At 42.4% G+C, this 20,354-nt stretch overlaps 1 protein-coding gene across 3 annotated transcripts in view; it reads right to left on the bottom strand.

The window, feature by feature from the left end:
- Positions 1-239: 239 nt before the first annotated feature.
- Positions 240-20,354, bottom strand: part of wdhd1 (WD repeat and HMG-box DNA binding protein 1) — a 104,908-nt gene continuing 84,793 nt past the window's right edge. For 2 of the 3 annotated variants that reach the window (XM_061815837.1, XM_061815839.1), the window contains exons 24-25: positions 19,130-19,265; positions 240-570 (exon numbers count right to left, since the gene is read on the bottom strand). In XM_061815837.1, coding sequence (XP_061671821.1) covers positions 385-570; positions 19,130-19,265 — 322 coding nt within the window. In that variant the 3' untranslated portion in view covers positions 240-384. The remainder of the gene's footprint in view (positions 571-19,129; positions 19,266-20,354) is intronic. The other variant, XM_061815840.1, reaches the window with a different exon arrangement.

Raw genomic sequence — 20,354 nt, 5'->3', positions numbered from 1 at the left:
TGGGAGCTTGTGATTGTGTCAACATGTGTGTGCCATATTTTCCTGTTGCTGCCTCCTTAGTGGTTTTATCAGCGAATGCATTTCCCAGGGAGACAGACTTGAACAATGTTGTTTTCGAACATTCAAAAATGTCTATTTTATCAATTGGCCAAGGGTGAAGTAAACATACTAAAGATTGTTTGTATCCACATAATACACCTGTGTCTTTTGTGAAGTAAAATTAAGTAGTGTAAACAAGATCTTACAGTCACTGTTTATTGAAATCAATAAAACAACTTGGACCGTTCAGGGGACAGTAAACAAAAAAAGCCAATGAGTGTACTTGACCCTTAAGAAACAGGACATGAACACAGTGAAGACCAAATGTTCTATGTCAAACTAACTTTAGTTCTTCTGAAAAGCAAATTTTGAAAGCTTAGAAGGATCCACCGCTTTTTTCTTCTTGGCATTGTTTTCATCTACTTCTGCCTGACCAATTTCATTTTCTTCATCTCTGTCTGCTTCGGTTCGTTTTCTCTTCTTCAGATCCTTCACATCACCAGCTGGACCTTTTGCTTGCTCAGTCCATACCTGAATGAAAGAGTGCATGCATAGTTTAATGATGAGAGCACACAAAAGAGGGAACTGTGCATCTGTTTGGACGAAGGCTCCATGATAAGTGAACACAAGCAGGAATTATGACATGCAGTTGAAAATTGCATCCATCTTGTTAAAAGTCAAGTGTCATGAAATGGATGATTTTTAGTATGTTATTAATGAAAAAACGTTAGCCAATATGGGCCCATGCGTTTTTTTCCCACCACAAAACATGATTTTGACGTATACAGCTTTTTGTAACTCCCGCCATGAAAAACCTCTCGAGGGATTTGTTTTCGAGAAGAGCAGGAAGTGACGTAAAGGACAGCGGTGCCCCCAAGTGGGCTCGTTTGTTTCCATTAGTTTTACCTCCGGGAAGGTAGCTCGTTGTTCCTTTGTGTTATCCAAAATGCCAGCTCATTGCATTGCTGGACTTTGCTTGTACACTCGGGAGAATGGAATTACCCGGTTCGTTGTGAAAAATGGATTGCACGGGTGCAGAGGACAAGAGCTTCGTGAGTTCCAAATCACAGGTAGGTGTGTATTCAGCTACAAAAAAAATAATAATAGTTTGGGGCGGACCACGTAATCGGTCGCTCATAACGTAACAAAAGATCTGCGTATGAAATATGTCGATGTGCGCGTCGGATGGCGGCGGGCTGCTGCATGGACGGTGGCAAATCTGAAGAACCCAGCCAACAATGTCTCACTCAGCCTCGTCCGCGCAATAATGCGCCCCGACTCGATAGTGTTCATCGCGTACTGGGGTGGCTGTGAACAACCCTCTAAAAGCAGCACGCCTCGGCTCCATTATATGCCACCACTGCACCGAAAATCAGCCACACCGGCTGAGGCGCCGCTTCCGGCGGTCACAGCTTCAATTACTTTGTTGAACGTTATCCAGCCCCAGATGAATCATCAGGCCTGATGACAGGACCAACACACAGTTCACTTCCAAATAAACCCATGAACTGTACATTAAAAGCAACACACTAATAAGAGATTACACCAAAAAATTGAGTTTTAAAGGATTATATCATTGTAAGATATCTCCATTTGTTTATATGCCTTTGAGTGAGCACTTATTACATTTCATGTAAAGGTTTTCAACAGGTTTTGTGTGCTTCTACAACCAAATCTAAATTAAAGCTATTTCATTTTTAAAAATAAGCATAAGAGTAACTTAAATACTTTAAATTCAAAATTCAGCAATCACTCAGAAAGATAATCATTTGTTGTATCTAGTAGGGATCTGCATCTCCATTACTGAACCCACCATAATTGGCCTCTCAACACACTATTGTTGTACCTCTAATTCTGAAAACCTCTACGAATGAAAGATTCCGGTAACGAAAGGCCTCCCCAGAAAACTTTTGTCTCTAGTTACGAAAGAAATTCAGGACACGAAAAGAAAGAAATGGCACTGAGTTCCAACAAACCAAAACATCCTGTTCTGTATCTTGGTTTGAAAGCGGTGAGATAGAGCTACTCTTCCATTGGCCACCGCCGGAGAACCTGACTGGCACCACATTGGCTAACAGAGATGTCAATCTTTGGCCATGACGTGCATCCTATCTCTTGGTATGGTGTGGTGCAGTAGAGCAACTTCCCATATTGGCACATAGCATCTTCATGGCGACACAACCCTCTATTGCCTCAGAGCAACATCATTTATATATATATATATATATAATATTTTTTTTTTTTTTGGGTGGAAGAACGACAACCTTTACCGGGGCGCACTTCCTGTAGTTTCATCACCAAATCCATTGTCATACGCTCGCGCACACTCCACAACTTTTTTGTGGATTTATTCATCTTTTTTACCATGGGGCCCATCATGCTGCTGGCATTTGGCCTTAGCCTGCTGCTGCTCCACTTGAGAGGTTCGAAGTGGAGGTTAAACCTGAAGTTGGGGAAATTGTTTAACTGGGAAAGACTCAGGGGGATATCGACGAGTTGGTTCACCACAAGGATCTTTCGACAGCGAAGCAAAGACATCGATGAGTTAGTTCACCACGAGGATCTTTCAACAGAGAAGTGAGGACATCGACGTGTTGGTTCACACAGGAGCAGTTTCCATCTTAGAGAAGGAGGCAACCATTTCCGCAAGATTATTAAAAGCTGTCAAAGGCAAACATCCTTGGATTGGTACTTCAGGAAATATTGAAATTTAATGTAAACCTGAAAGAACCCATGGGGTCACATATGATCCAGTGTAATTAAGGGCCCACTGTATAAACAACGCACCACAGTTACTCTTTTTACCTTTAAATCCCAGCATCTCACGTGTCCGCATTAAATGCATATTTTTTGGGGAGTTAACCCCCACTGGGTCACATGTGATCCATGATCTAAACCTGAAGTAAATTAGTACATTTTTACAAATGTTTTTGTGTTCCTTTTCTATTTACAGTTTCATGTTATGAAATGACTTCCGGTACGGATTAATTTTGCAAGTAGAGGTACCACTGTATCAGTACGTTTGAAATTAGTAGAAAATTCAATTTCTATTTTAAGCTCTCGCTTAAGAAATGAGTATGGATGCTGCAGTAAAAAGACAAAAACGTGTCACTTTCATACGGAGACTTTTTTTTCTCCACGTCATTTTCGAAGTGCGTTTGCCTCATCTGCCAGTGTAGAGAAATGTGGAATGGCGTCTTCGAACTGTTTATGGAAAATACGACAAAGACATTCTGCCGAAAAGCAAGCTGAGAATGAAAAAAGTGAATGAACTAAAATCCCAACTGGCCGCACAGCAGTCACTTTTCACACAATGTAGTTAAACAGCGAAAGCACCACCGGCCGAAGCATTGTTTCCGGGTTCGTCACATCACACATAAAGAGGTAGAGCTGACTCGTTGTCCCGATCTTTTAAAAATAAGGCGGAAATATTACTTTCAAGAAAATCTCTGCAGCTGTAAAGGAGTACAGTTGCAGGGCGCTGTGAAGCCATGGCTCATGTGTGAAAGTACTTGATTGAGATTGTGTTTCTCACCACAGTTGGACGAATCCACTCACGTGAGTGACACAGCCCAGGTGTGCATTTTCATTCGTATAGTGTTTAGTGATCATCAACGTGAACTCAGATAGTTACAAAAATTGTTTATGGTTCACTATGTTGTGTTGAGCAATGTTGGCTCATGCGGTTATGCAAGGCACACAAACATAGATTTACACATAATGAATCCTCAATATACTTTAAAATAAATATGTTTTGCATTTTTGTAGTGGGTGGATCTTTGTGACTTGGTCATTCTATTTCATCAATGGTCATTCAAAAAAAAAGTTTCACTTCAAAAGAGATTGGTTTGTTGGAGCTTTTTTCTTCTTCCATGTACTCCCACAAATAAAATATCTATGTATAGCTTGACAAATGATGCATAACTGATTTATGGACACTCACTGATTCATTATAGCGTTGAAATAATTTTTGGTTCAAAATTACAAACTGCTCATATGATTTGCAAAAAAAATTGCATCAAGAATGGCAGTCCAATTGCTACATCCAAAAGAAGTTACCAATGCAGCCCTATGAGGGCACAAGCCAGTGCAACCTGTAGGCCGGTCCCAAGCCTCGATAAATGCAGAGGGTTGTGGCAGGAGGGGCATCCGGCGTAAAACTGTGCCATAAAATTACAAGTGTTCATTAAAAGAAAACCATACTGGATCGGTCGTGGCCCGGGTTAACAATGCCCGCCCTTGGCACTATTGACCTGCATGGCGTCGGTGGAAAATCAGCTACTGTGGGTCGAAGACAAAGAAAAGGAGGAAAGCGGATACGTCGGCAGAAGAAGAGAATTTCACAGAGCTTACAACTGAGTGTTGGGACTTTGAAACTTGGGAATGTGACTGGAAAAGCTCAGGAGTTGGTTGACATGATCATGAGGAAAAAGGTTCATATATATCGTGCATCCAAGAGAGCAGGTGGAGAGGTAGTAAGGCTAGAAGTTTAGGAGCAGCGTTTAAATTATTTTAGCATGAAGAAGATGGAAAGATAAATGGAGTAGGGTTTATTTTAAAGGAAGAGTTGATTAAGTATGTCTTGGAGGTCAAAAGAGTATAAGATCGAGTGATGTGGCGGAAACTTGAAATTGAATGTTATGCACAATGTCATTTGTGGCAATGCGACAAAGGTAGGATGTGACAGAGTTGAAAGAGAAATTCCCGAAGGAACTAGATGAAGTAGTTCTGAGCATCCCAGATAGAGAGTTGTGGTTGGTGCAGATTGTAATGGGCAAGTTGGTGAAGGAATCAGGGGCGACGAAGAAGTGATGGGTAAGTATGGCGTCCAGGAAAGGAACTTTGAGGCACAGATGGTGCCAGATTTTGTAAAAAGGATGCAAATGGCAGTAGTGAACACTGTTTTCCAGAAGAGGCAGGAACATATAGTGACCTACAAGAGCGGCGCTAGAAGCACACAGGTGGATTATATTTTGTGCAAACGATGTAATCTGAAGGAGGTTACTGACTGTTAGGTAGTGGTAGGGGAGAATGTAGCTCGACACCATAGGTTGGTGTTGTATAGGACGACTCTGGTGATGGGTAGGAAGATGAAAAAGACAAAGGTAGAGCAGAGAACTATGTGGTGGAAATTGAGAAAGGAAGAATGTTGTGTGGCCTTTCGAAAAAAAAATGAGACAGCCTCTCGATAGACAGGAGGAGCTCCCAGAAGACTGGACTACGACAACCAATTTGATCAGAGAGACAGGCAGGAGAGTACTTGGTGTGTCTTCTGGTAGGAAAGGGGAGAAAGAGACCTGGTGGCAGAAACCCAAAATACAGGAAGTCATACAAGGAAAGAGATTAGCAGAGAAGAAGTGGGACAAAAAGGACTGAAGAAAGTCGAAAGAAATACATTGAGATGCAACGTAGTGCAAAGGGAGAAGTGGCGAAGGCTAAACAAGAGCCATATGATGACATGTACACCAGGTTAGACACGAAAGAAAGAATCTCTACAGGTTGGCCAGACAGAGGGGTAGAGATGGGAAGGTGATTAACGATAGAGATGGAAATGTGTTGACTGGTGCTCTCCATAGATGTAAAGAATAGTTGATGAATGAAGAAATGAGAGAGAAGGGAGAGTAGAAGAGGCAAGTGTGAAGGCCCAGGAAGTGGCAAAGTTTAGTAAGGGGGAAGTTAAAAAGGGACTCAAGAGGATGAAGAACAGAAAGGCAGTTGTGGAGGTATGGAAGCAATTTAGAGATGTGGCTGTCGAGTTTTTGACCAACTTATTGAACAGAATACTAGTGGGTGAGAAGATGCCTGAAGAATGGAGGAAAAGTGTGCTCGTTCCCATTTTTAAGAACAAAAGCGATGTACAGAGCTGTGGGAACTATGGAGGAATAAAGTTGATCATAAGTAAGTTTCTTTCGGCTTGTCCCGTTAGGGGTCGCCACAGCATGACGCTCATATTTGTCTGGCACAGTTTTTACACCGGATGCCGTTCATGACGCAACCCCTCTTGGGGAGTAGAGCCCCCAGTGATATACAAACTCACAACCCCTGGTTTACCAAACCAATGCTCTAACCACTGAGCTATGGGGCCTTGAGGAATAAAGTTGATGAGCCACACAATGAAGTTATGGGAAAGAGTAGTGGAGGCTTGACTCAGGACACAAGTAAGTATTTGCGAGCAATAGTATGGTTTCGTGCCCAGAAAAAGTACCAGAGATGCATTATTTGCCTTGAGGATGCTAGTGGAAAAGTATAGAGAAGGTCAGAAGGAGCTACATTGTGTCTTTGTGGATCTAGAAAAAGCCTTTGACAGAATACCAAGAGAGGAACTGTGGAACTGCATGCGTAAGTTTGGTGTGGCGGAGAAATATGTCAGAATAGGACATGAATGAGGACAGCAGCACATTGGTGTGCCGTAGGTGTGACAGAAGAATTTAAGGTGACGGTGGGACTGCATCAGGGATCAGTTGTGAGCCCCTTCCTGTTTGCTGTGGTAATGAATAGGCTGAGAGATGAGGTTAGACTGGAATCCCCCTGGAGAATAATGTTCGCAGATGACATTGTGATATGCAGTGAAAACAGGGATGAGGGGGATGAAGAATTAGAAAGATGGAGGCATGCACTAGAAATGAAAGGAATGAAGATTAGCTGAAGTAAAACAGATATGTGCATGAATCAGAGGGGCGATGGGGGAAGAGTGAAGCTCCAGGGAGACGTGTGGAGAGTGGATGGAGAGTGTGGTAAGGAAGTGAAGAAACTGGTCCAAATAGGTTGGAACAGTTGGCGGAAGGTGTCTGGTGTGTTATGTGACAGAAGAGTCTCTGCTCGGATGAAGGGCAAAGTTTATAAAACAGTGGTGAGGCCAGCCATGATGTATGGGTTAGAGACTGGAGGTGGCAGAAATGAAGATAGCCAAAGTTGGATGTTTTGGAGACAAGGTTCGAGGGAGCAGACCTTGATGATTTGGACATGTCCAGAGGCGAGAGAGTGAGTATATCAGTAGAAGGTTGCTAAGGATGGAGCGGCCAGGTAAAAGAGCGAAAGGAAGACCAAAGAGAAAGTTGATGGATGTTGTGAGGGACGACATGAGGGCAGTTGGTGTTAGAAACGGAGATGCAGGAGATAGGCTTAGATGGAAAAAGATGACACGCAGTGGGCCACCCCTAACGGGACAAGCCGAGAGGAAAAGAAGCAAAGTCAAACAAGTTACCAGTAGTTGCAGTAGATTCTCGTAAAACCAATAAGGCCCAGTATTCATGATATACACCCTCTTAAAGTTGTGAAATTAGGAACGTTTTTGAAAGGGGTGTGTTTAAAAAAATAGTGTGGCATTCAGTGAGGCCCCATAGCTCAGTGGTTTGAGCACTGGTTTGGTAAACCAGGGGTTGTGGGTTCGTATCCCACTGGACCCTCCACTCCCTGAGAAGGGTTGCGTCAGGAAGGGCATCCGGCGTAAAAATTGTGCCAAACATATATATGCGTTCATCTGAGATGATACGCTGTGGCGACCCCGAAAGGGACAAGCCGAAAGGAAAACAACATTCAGTGAGGTAATGAACTTTGTGAAAAACAGTTGTGAATCATGTGGCCCCTATTTAAGAATGAAGCCAGCACCTGTTGAAAATGCATTTCTCCTGAAAAGCCTAAAAAAGAGAGGTTGTTCAACACATTATTCAGAAGAACAGCATCCTTTGATGAAAAGTTTGAAGCTTATAAAGAGGTGCAAATAAATTTATATAGGCTGTTCAGCTAAAATGATTTCTCAAGGCTAATGTCAATGGAGAGCAAAACCAGAGACACGTGGCAGAAAATGGAAGACAACCACCAAAATAGATCGCAGAATAACCAGAATGGAAAGAACTCAGCTAATTATCAGCTCCAGGATAATCAGTGACAGTCTGGACTTACTTGAAAGTACTGTGACGGTGAGAAAACGTCTGTGTGAAGCATGGACATGTGAAAACCATCGAAGTTTTCTCTCTACAATCTTCTCTTCAAAACATCTACCCTTGGTGAATCCGCTTAAGAGATCATATCTAGTTCTATGTAAACCTTGTCAATGCGAGAGAAAATGTCGGCACCTCATTTCCGCCATCGTATACAGGTAGAAAGGGTGTTAAAGAAGGTATACAAAAAACGTCGACAAGGACTAGTTATGCAGCTCCTTTTAAAAGAAAAGTGTCTTCACTGCTGCTGAAGAAGGGGTAAACTGCAGCGCAGCAGTTCAAAGTCGCTGAATCGAATGTGAGATTGTGGAGGACGACGAAGGAGAAAATAAACCATCAAAAAGCACTTGGAAGAGTTTTGTGATGTGGGAGAATTGCGTAGTTCCGAGAGATGCTACAGATACTATTTGAAAGGAGGGCACTGCTACAGATTGGAGTTGAAAGGAGGGCAAGAGCCTGCGCAATTCGCACTGTGGAGCTGCGCCTCAAAGCACCAACAATAATGACGAATAAAGGGAAGGGAACCAAGACTCTTGGGATTCAAAAAATGTTTCCAAACAAACTTCACAGATGTGAGAGAAGACAACATGCTGTGGGAGGAACATGGTATCACGGTTTATAATGCAATGGTGGAGGCTCCGGAACTAAACAAAATCACCAATGTTCAGTTCCACAGCGATGCACCAAACGTAGCTATTATGGATCTTTTTCCAGATTGGAGATGAGTCAGATGCTTCTTTTAAAGGCTTGTTCAAGCATGTGTAGTGCAGTGGATAAACTGCACCACTCACAAATGCTTTATGCAAATATTTAATGCAAAAAAAATTCTTCTGCACAAAGTTCAAGTTAAACAGTGATAATTGGTTATTTAGACTGTAATACCTATGATCAACAGTATTAAAATGTTATGCCATCATTGAACATTTATTTTAGTTGGTTGAGGGATTCTGTTCTGACAATTACAGGGACCAGGTTAAGTGATCCTGTGGCCTGTCCCGAGATATATACAGTATGACCACTACATTAGCACATGCACGAAGATTAATATTAATGATTGTTGTCCAGACAATTTTTTGAAAAACAATACAAGTACAAACAAAAGTACTTCTTTTCCTCTTGGCTTGTCCCGTTGGGAATCGCCAAATTTTTTCCATCTAAGGCTATCTCCTGAATCTTCCTCTCGAACACCAACTGCCCTCATGTCTTCCTTCACAACATCCATCAACCTTCTCTTTGGTCTTCCTCATGTCGAAACCATCGAAGTCTCTGCTCTCGAACTTTGTGTCCAAAACCTCCAACTTTGGCTGTCCCTCTAGTGAGCTCATTTCTAATCCGATCCAACCTGCTCACTCCTACCGAGAACCTCAACATCTTCATTTCTGCCACATCCAGTTCTGCTTCCTGTTGTCTCTTAAGTGCCACCGTCTCTAATGCGTACATCATGGCCCATCTCACCACTGTTTTATAAAGTGCCCTTCATCCTAGCAAAGACTTTTCGGATATATAACACACCAGACACCTTCAGCCAGCTGTTCTAACTTGCTTGGACCCGTTTCTTTACTTTCTTACCACACTCGACATTGCTTTGGATTGTTGACCCCAAGTATTTGAAGTCATCCACCCTCACTATCTCTTCTCCCTGGAGCGTCACTCTTTCCGCTCCACCCCTTATTCACGTACATATAATCAGTTTTACTTAGGCTAATCTTCATTCTAATTGATCGTCCACTTGATCATTGCTTTCACTGCAAATCACAGTATCATCTGCGAACATCATGGTCCAAGGGGATTCCAGTCTTGCCTACTCTGTCTGCCTATTCATTACCACAGCGAATGGGAAAGGGATCAGAGCTGATCCTTGATGCAGTCCCACCTCCACCTTAAAGTGCCACTGACACCCAAATATACATTTTAAAATAGATATTGTTATGAAAACCACATAATATTGGTCACTTCAATGTCTATCCAAAAAACAAGAAAAAAAAAAAAAGAAAGAATGGAGAGGCTATCATTAATACGCATAGTTGTGGAAGTCTCACTCAACATCCCGTAACCATATTTCCCAAAACGTCATTTGAGTGTCCTCCCGGATATTTTTTGCTCCTATCAGAACACAGAGTGCGCAGCACTTGGCCAGGAATGTCCACTTTGTGTATGTGTTTGGTTCGACATGTTGATATCGTTTTCGGTCCTATCTGCACGGTTACACTTTTTTCAAGCCATGCCCGTCTGATACAGTTTTTGATTCCAGCATCCTTGTCAATTGCCCTCGCTCGATCTTCATCCTTTTTTTCTAACACTTTTGCCATCGTAAAACTTTGAACAGACCGTCGCTCAGTTCGCGCTAAGTCCCACATGCCATTACTTGGGTCACAAGTTACACTGTGATTTCTGAGAACCGAGAACACATGTACATGACAATGGTGAAACTCGATTAACCACTAACACGATTGGATCGTTATACTGTATAACTCTGTTGTCCAATCGAGTAATCTGCTGCAAACAAGTTTTAATGTTTATGTCGCAAAATGCAAATATTTACACTACCGAGCAAGTCAGAACAGCATATAATAGTCGTGCTTGTGCTAGCACTAAGCTGAATTTACAGCTCGGAGCCCACCACCATCTAGAGGCAGGCGCACAATACGATACGCCCGAGATGGTGTGTGAGGTTGAGAAGTTCCGACTAGGGATAGTCGGACTAACCTTGACAAACTACTTGGGCTCTGTTACCAGTCCCACTCTGGAGTTGCCTACTGCGAGAGGCACCTAACAGGTGTGGCTATAATGATTGCCCCTCATCTCGGCACCTGTGCGTTGGGGTTTACACTAGTGGACGAGAGGGTAGCCTCCCTCCACCTTCAGGTAAAGGGGGACGGGTCCTGACTGTTCACCAAACTATGCACCAAACAAAGGTTAAGAGTACCCACTATTTTTACTGTTCTTAAAGGGAGTGCTGGAGAGTTCTCCTGCTGGGGAATCCATTTTTTTTCTGCTGAGGGACATCAATGTTCATGTGGGCAACCACAGTGAGCTCTGGAAGGGCATTCTTGGGAAGAACGCCCACAATCATAACCCGAGTGGTGTTCTGTGATTGGAATTCTGTGCACATCGCGCATTGTTCATAAACACATGGCCACTTGGCACCAGGAGAGCATAGGTTGCAGTTAGATTGACTTTGTGTAATCAGACTTGCTAACGCAAGCAAAGTGAGAGTGCCCCCCAGCTCGGCACTTGTACATTGGGGTTTACCCTGGTTGATGAGAAGGTAGCCTCCCTCCACTTTTGGGTAGGGAGACGGGTCCTGACTGTTGTTTACGCCTCTGCACCAAACAGCAGTTCAGAGTCTTTTTCTTGTCCTTTGGCTTTTCCTGTTCGGGGTCGCAACAGGGTGTCATCTTTTTCCATCTAACCCTATCTCCTGCATCTTCCTAACACCAACTGCCCTCATGTCTTCCCTCACAACTTCCATCAACCTTCTCTTTGGTCTTCCTCTCACTCTTTTGAATGGCAGCTCCATCCTCAGCACCCTTCTACTGAGATACTCAATCTCTGGCCTCTGGACATGTCCAAACCACCAAGTCTGCTCTTTTGAACCTTGTCTCCAAAACATCCAACTTTGGCTGTCCCTCTAATGAGCTCATTTCTAATCCTATCCAACCTGCTCACTCCTCGAGAGAACCTCAACATCTTCATTTCTGCTACCTCTAGCTCTCCTTCCTGTTATCTCTTCAGTGCCAACATCTCTAATCTGTACATCCTGGCTGGCCTTACCACTGTTTTATAGCTTAACTTAAAGTGCCACTGTCATGAAATGGATGATTTTTAGTACGTTATGAATGAAAAAATGTCAGCCGATATGGATCAGTTTTTTTCACCACAAAACATGATTTTGATGTATATGGCTTTTTGTAACTTCCGCCATGAAAAACCTCTCGAGGGATTTGTTTTTGAAAAGAAGCAGGAAGTGACGTTAAGGGCAGTATCGGACTCAAGCGTTCTCGTATATTTATATTAGTTTTACCTGCTGGAAGGTAGCTCGTTGTTCGTTCGTGTTTGCCCAAGTGCTGGCTTGCTGCATTGCTGGATATTGCTCGAACACTTGGGAGGATGGATTTAGCCTTCATAAGTTTCCAAGAGACCCGGTTCTTCGTGAAAAATGGATTGCGTGGGTTTCAAATGACAGGTAGGTGTGTATAGACCTACTAAAAAAAAACAATAGCGGGGGGGAGGACATAATCCTTTCAGAACGTAACAAAAGATCTGCGTCTGTAAGTCAGGTGCGCTAAATGTGGCGATGTGCCCATCGGCGTTGTGTCCGCCGATCACGGCTTCTACTCAGCTTCCGTGTCCCACGAGCCGCCGCGGAAGCCATGCCTTGCGGACGAGCCGCTGGCCAAGCCGTGCCTCACAGACAAGCACGGCTTCGGCCGGGCTGGCTCATACATACTGTCTGGGAGTCTGTTATTAGCTAGAAGTGATCCGCATATCATCTAAATATGGCTCGAAACAATAGGGTAATATTGCCCTGGAGACTTTAATCGATTGTGAGATGTTCTCTTCTTTGAAAAGAGCTTGCGTGTCTCATAGTTGGTGGGCGGACAAGCCGCCAGGCCAAGCCGTGCCTCGCAGACGAGCATGGTTTTGGCTGGTTTGATGGTCTGACTGCTCCCCCGTGCTGAAAAGTCCCCTTGGGATTAATGGGGATGCGCGCAGAATTTTTCTACTTTTTCTACGTCCGTGCCAGTCTGAAATTTCTCCATCCATGCTTCTTCCGTGTGTTCATTTTCGCTCTGCTTCCACGAGTTCATTTTCGCTCCACGTGCATTTCGCTATGGACGTCTCACAAAGCCGAACAAAGCGAATGAAAGAATACAGAAACAAATGCGAACGTATTGTCTGTTATTGCTTGTTATCCATCAACTGGAAAGCACATTCCAGTATTGAACAAGAATCAGAGGATTGTTCGGGCTCAGTCATTAAGGCACATTTGGGATAGCGAAAGTAAGTGTCATATCGCTCGAACCCATACCCGAACAATCCTCTGTTGATGAATGACTTTCTGGTCGTATCATTGGACTTGCAACTGCATATCTTGGACACAAGGGTAAGGAGAGGGGTAGAGCTGTCAACTGATGACAAACTGGTGGTGAGTTGGCTCCAAAGGTGGGAGAAGATGCCAGTTCGAGATGGTAAGCCCAAATATATTGTGAGGTTTCTACTGGGAACGTCTGTCAGAATACGCTGAATACGAAGGAGTTTTGACTCTGACCTCCAACAGAACTTTGCTCATAGAGGGGTTCTGGATTGGTGGCCTCAGTATTGGATGTATGCTTTTTGCAGATGATGTGGTTGTGTTGGCTTTATCAATGATATGATAATGATTTCTTACTCTCGCTGGAGCAGGTTGAAGCAGAGTGTGAAGCGTTTGGGATCAGAATCGACACCTCTAAATCTGAGACCATGGTTCGCAGTCGGAAAAGGGTGGCATGCCCTCTTCAGGTCGGGAGGAGTTCAAGTATATTGGAGTCTTGTTCATGAGTGAGGGAAAAATGGAACTTAACGGATTGACAGGCAGATCAGTGCAGCATCTGCAGTGATGCAGACTTCGTATCGGTCCGTTGTGGTAAAGATGGAGCTAAGTCTAAAGGCGAAGTTCTCAAGTTACTGGTCGAGTGATGTTCCTACTCTCACCTACGATCACGAGCTGTGGGTTGTGACCGAAAGAATGAGATCCTGGATACAATGGGCCGAAATGTGTTATTACAGGGTGTCCGGGCTCTCCCTTAGAGATAGGGTGAGCAGCTCAGTCATCTGGGAAGGGCTCCTCCACATTGAGAGAAGCCAGATGAGGTGGCTGTAACATCTGATCTGGATGCCTCCCTGGTGAGCCGCAGCTCCTCCACATAGAGAGGAGCCAGATGAGATGCCTCCCGGACGCCTCCATAATGAGTTGTACGGAGTACATTCCACCAGGAGACTCTGGGGACGACCAAGGACACGCTGGAAATGTCTCAGCTGGCCTGGGAAAGCCTCGGGATCTCTCCAGGGGAGCTTGTTGAAGTGGCTGGGGAGAGGGAAATCTGGGTTTCCCTGTGTTGACTGGGACCACAGCTGAACTGTCCACATAGAGACAAGGAGTGAAGAAGCATGAAGGCTGAAGATGGCAAAAGACAGTAATTGTTAATCTGAAACGTCATTAAAATCCAATGGTGGAAATTAATCAATTTACAAATATCCTGGTCCATCACACTTGTCAGTAACCTCGTTACATCGTTTGCACACAAAGTAATGCATCTGCATGCTTCTACCTCTGCTCTTCTGGGGAAAAAGTGTTCACTAATGCCATTTCCATTCTTTCTGCAAAGTTCACCATCTGTCCCCCAAAGTTCCTTTACTGGATGCCGTACTTATCCTTCACTTCTTCATTGCCCTTTTCCCTTCACCAACATGTCCACGACAATCTGCACCAATCAAAACTCTCTTGTGTCTGGGATGCTCAGAACTACTTCATCTAGCTCCTTCCAGAATTTCTCTTTCAACTCCAAATCACCTCCTACCTGTGGACCATAGCCACAAATGACATCATACATAACACTCAATTTCAAATTTCAGCCTCATCACTCGATCTGATACTCTTTTCACCTCCAAGACATTCTTAGCCCACTCTTCCTTTAAAATAAACGCTACTCCATCTAATCCATGGTAAAATAATTTAAACTGCTCTTAAACTTCTAGGCTTACGACCTTTCCACCTGCTCGCTTGGATGCATGATATATTAACCTTTCTCCTCATCATCCGGTCAACCAACTCCTGAGCTTTTCCTGTCATAGTCCCAACATTCAAAATCCCAACAATAAGTTGTAGGCTCTGTGCATTCTTCCTCCTATCCTGCCGACAAATGCGCTTTCCTCCTCTTTGTCTTCGACCCACAGTAGCGGAATTTCCACCAACGCCCTGCAGGTTAAGTGTGCCGGGGGCAGACGTTGTTAACCCGGGCCACAACTGATCCAGTTTGGGATTCTCGAGATGAACACTCATAAATGACAAAGTTTCAAGCCGGCTTCCCCTTCCTGACGCAACCACTGGATTCATCCAGGCTTGGTACCGCCCTACAGATTCCACTGGCTTGTGCACTCATAGGGCTGCATTTTTTTTAATGTGAACTGTAGAATTAATTAGATTGTTTAAATATTGCTCATCCAATTCTAAACATCACTGTTTAGTACCATAGATACAATTTGTAGGGTCATGCATGTATTTCTTAAAACTTGTCATTGCTGTTTACAATTACTAATGCCTAAAAGTACACGGTTGATTTAATTTTTTTCCATCTAAATAAAAAATTCTTGCAATCTTTTGTTAGGTTTTCAGTCATCTTTAAGTTTCTTTTCGTAATATTGTGATAGTAAATTTCGATCATAGTAGCAAAGTGAAAGAGTATATGTTGCTTGCTTTAAGTCATTTATTAACACAGCACTATGTACTTGGTGCATTATAAGTGATCTCTTATGGCAATAATGTGAGAATCATGATAATTTTGGTCATGATAATTGTGACATGCAATATCCATAATTTTTCAGATTTATTTATGATTAGTAACGACACAGAAGCTTTTATGATGTTAACAAAGCCAGGAAATGTTTTGAGACAACAGAGAATGAAACAATCAAATTAAATTATGTGAAATCACCAGATGAAACACACATGAGCACAAAATGTTGTTTTACACACAAAAAAGAAAAAAATACGGCAGCTATAAATAGAAACGTCATACTTGGAGAATATGATAGACAAATGAGAGGTGCAAGTCTGACAAAAAGCATAAAAGTAGGAGAGGCCAACCGCCTCACTATTTCTGAGTTTTATCATGAGATCAGCAATGTACACCCTTCACTAGCAATAATCACGCAACACGGTTTCCAGGCAACATGCCTACCTAACCCCACCACTTCACGTTCTCTGACTGTGTGGAGTGGCATCCAGCTGCCTGCTAAGAAGCTTGATGAATGCAGGGTCATCATCAGGATACTGCACTAACCACACAAGATGTTTGTCACCTCTAAATGAGTGGCGAAAAGATGGGGTGGTACACTTCTGCCTTTATGGGTTATTATTATGTGCAATTCAAAAGCCTTGACCATTTTTTCAGATGATTTTTGCTACTTGGTGCCAATGTAACATTGCTGTGTGTTGATTTGTTTTAAAGGAATACTATGCTGAACAATGAAAAGCTTTCATCCAACGGGTCATGTCATATGTACTGTACCTTGAAAATTTGAGGTTAATCCGATATCATTTAATGGTGTATTGAGAAGAGTTTTATCGTCAATTACGAAATTAATGGGCACCGCCATTTTGGCGGGTCAACTAACTTAAAAAACAGGAAATGACGTCTCCTGTGCGACTCCTGTACGCAAACACAATCACGGACAGTGCTGATTTCTTGGATTTATCCTCATCTGCTGAAGAAATACCAGCATCGGTTGTTCGGGAAGACGGAGGAATACGTCCATACAGATTTGAATCTGTGGCTGTAAATAATGGTGAATATTTGGATAGATTTTCAGACGGGAATGACGCAGAATCTGACATGCTAACTAACCACAGGCGCAGAACGCCGATTGTGTGGAACAATAATTATGGAAACTTTTGACAAAGGTCGCTCAAAGAAAAAAACACAAGTCGTACCGAAGTTTTCAACAAGGAGGGACAGCCTTTGTGGAAAGGGAGGGTTCTGCTGTGTTTAAATTCACTGATGCGGAGTATGCCAAAGGATTTGTACTCGACGTTGCCAATCAACATTTTGCCAACTTCGCAAAAAGGCAAAATAATCAAACGGATAAAAGACATGCTTTTGTCAGCAAGAACTGTTCACCATCGTACAATCATGATGGAAAATCAAATTGAATTACGTTCAGGATCAACATATGGAGGTCTCAATGCCTGCATGGCGTATGAAAACACAAGAAGTTGCATTAATGGTTAGAACTACTTTTGTCATCATTGGTTATCAACAACAATGTTATTTAGATATGAAATTGGACTTTCATGAGAATTCCTGAAAATACAAATGCGAGCACTAGAGAGGTCCGGGGGCCTGCCCCCCCTTGAAATTTTTGAAAAAAATGGATGGCTGTGGTGCATTCTGGCAAAATCTGTGAACAAAATTCAGACTAAAATTGAAAGTAAAATTTCTAAGTCCTGAGCCAAAAAAAATTGCGCAGAAGTTTCCCAAGGGCCAAGCCCAGATTTTTTTTGGCACCCATCCCCCTATCACTGGATAGCAACAAAATCACATTTGTCATTAAAATATGCCATCTTATCTCAAGACAAATGAATTAAGTGAACTATTCAGTAAAGACATTAAAATTGTCCTTTTCCCCACATTATACATATTATAGTATACATATAGAATATACACGAAAATATATCCTAGAATTTCTACACTGTAGAGAAAAACATGTTAAAGAACTTGATCTGTAGTAATTACTATTAACGCTTAAGTCTCAAACTTGTTAAGATAAGATAAAGTTGCAGGTGTGATTCGGGATGGCCTTAAAATAACTTACTAGATAAATATAACATCACTGTAAATTAAAAATAAAATAAATACATAAATAGAAACCTAAATCTTAAAACTCAGAAATTATAATTTCCAATTTCAACTGATATTAGTAGAACATGATATAAAACGCTATTTAAAATTTTTCATCAATAAAAATTCTTGATCTGACAAACTTTATCTGGAAATAAAAAAGTTAAATGCACCGGCCTGTCAAGGAATAAACACGAACGGTCTATACTCGCAATGTAATGAAGATGCTGAAAGTTTACTTCAACATAATCTGTGTTGGTGGCAACAAGATAGCGATACATTGGAACAAACATTCCTGTCGGCAATTGTGACGTATTGTTGTGGGGGGTGGGGGGCACGCGCCACGGGACTGCCCTAAATAGGAGGCTGGCTTGCGAGCATGCGGATGCGCTTGACGTATTGGCCACACCCGAATCAAGCGACAAGGTGGATGATAGTCGAATGTTTTTTTTTTTTTTTTACGCCGTCACACCCCCTGCGATCGACGCAATGAGCACCCCTGGTGCAACTGAATTTTCTTTGCCATGGCTCATGATGTTGATGACTTTCGACATAAATGCGCTCGCATTATGTGAAGCAGTTCTGAACCTGCGCTTTCCTACATGCTCATGTTACATGTCAACTTGCATTTCCTGTTTCCGGGTAAAAACCAGTTGTTTTGGAGCAGGCTCGTTAACAACGTTTATGAAATAAACACGTAAATTAATGTCAAGACCACACAAAATAAGTGACGTCTTGAGAGAATGCGAGGGGAGGGGCGTTACTGTTACTAGTGTTAGTGTCAACATGGCTACCCTCGTGAAAGCGAAACAACAAACTCAAACGCATGTTCGTTCAATGTGTTCAACTAATATCTGGAGGAATTTTCATTAAAATTTAAAAATCCGGAATTCCGGGAAAATCTGGAGGACTTTCATCACTGGTTATTTAAAATAATTAAGAGACTGATTGTACTCTAAAAGTGTTGGTCTTAAATGTGCAAATACACCTGTACATATGTTGTACAGCTCAGGGCGAACATACTTCACAAGCCGCTGGGTCCTTAAATGTTTCTTTTTCTTACTGGGCATCTTATGACACCGAGCCTTCCTCGGATTATTTCTATCCGAATTATGGCAAAATTTCACGATACAGTAGGGCATTTTCACGTGTCCGATGGTGGTGGTACTGCATTTGATTACACTACAAATCGGCCATGATTTCTTTGTTTACGCACAGAATATGTCACATTCGCGCAAGTAGGTCATGTGACTCACCAAAATGGCGGCACCCATGAAAATTTCTATTTGCCAATAAAAACACCATTAAATGATATCGGATTAATCTCAAATTTTCAAGATTCAGTACATATGACATGACCTATCGGATTAACGCTTTTCATTGTTCAGTGGACTTGTTCATTATCATCAAGGGGAACATTGGATGGGTGCATAAACCCCAGATTCGGCCTATCTTAAAAGAGTGAAAAAGTGAAAAAAAAAAAACTCCATGACAATCAAATGCTTTAAATTTTTAGCTCACGAAATGGAATGTTAGTGCAGTGTTTCATACCAGTCGCTCATCTTCTGAAAGATTCCTGAAGAGCCCCATTGCCTCTCTGATGATGTCCATCTCATCCAGGTCAGGGTGATCCATTGTGATGCGCTTCCTGTTTTCTTCTAACCACACCTCAAAGCCCGTTTTGGATCTGATGGTCAATAAATATCTCAAATGTTAAGATATTCTCATGATTGTTCTTAGAGCATTGCTCAACCCCAAAGCATTCTGGCTAATTACTGGAAAATCACCGAAACAGACGAGAAATCCCGACTTATATCTAGGCAGGGAAATGAGTCAAATCTCTTAGCCAATGTGGCTAAACAATATAAAAATCTCCTAGCCTCACATATGCAACGAATTTGGTCGCAGTCTCGAGCCCTGAATACCACAATGCATTCCTAATCTATAATGTATCTTTGGGTTGGAAAATTAAGACCCAATTGGAACCAGAAGTAATGTTCCACCTCTTCCGGAATTCTACAAATTTAAAAATTTAGATACCACTGACTCTGAAGTAGAAATGGCGAAAACCAATGAAGAAGCAGCGAAAACCAACGAAGAAGTGTCAGCCTACACTGCAGAGTGCTTCAGTGAAGTCTAGACATGCAAACACCAAAGGCACGAAAAAGGTGATGAAAAAAAGCGCACACACCCATGCACACGCAGTGTCGTGAAAAAGAATTTGGTATATATTTGTGGCGCATGGCCTGGCGGGCCTCGTGTATGGAGGGGAAAAATGCCAAACAGTAGACAAAATGCAGATTTCATATGACAAATTATGAAGGTGCAAATAAATAAATACATCTTTTGGATCTTCTGTGAAAAGCTAATTCTTAAAGCACAGTCACTGTGACAAGTTTGGGAAAGGTGAGTGATTTCACAAGCCACACCCAAACCTGATTACAACTATACTTGTTGAATCTGTCAGAGAACGTTAAGTAGGTTACAAGATCTCAAAAGACCATCAGCTCTTGCTGGCCTCAGTTAAAGTCAGTGTTGGATTTGTTGTGAACATATTTATTATGTATTTGAATTATTGTAGGTACATTTAGTATGTTACTGTCATCCTTGTTATTGTAGGTACATTGAGTATGTTAGTGTCATTCTTGCTTCGAAGAGTGTTGTTCAGAGGACGAGCTCCTACACACAGATGCAACAGTATCTTCTGGCCAAGGACAACTACGTCATAACTAAAGAATGTGCTAAATCATCACCAAAAAAATGTGCCTTTGTTTAT

This window comes from Syngnathoides biaculeatus, chromosome 3, assembly GCF_019802595.1.
Source record: "Syngnathoides biaculeatus isolate LvHL_M chromosome 3, ASM1980259v1, whole genome shotgun sequence".
NCBI classification, from domain to species: domain Eukaryota; kingdom Metazoa; phylum Chordata; class Actinopteri; order Syngnathiformes; family Syngnathidae; genus Syngnathoides; species Syngnathoides biaculeatus.
The sequence above is the reverse complement of the archived record's forward strand: the minus strand, read 5'-3'. Positions and strand labels throughout refer to the sequence as shown.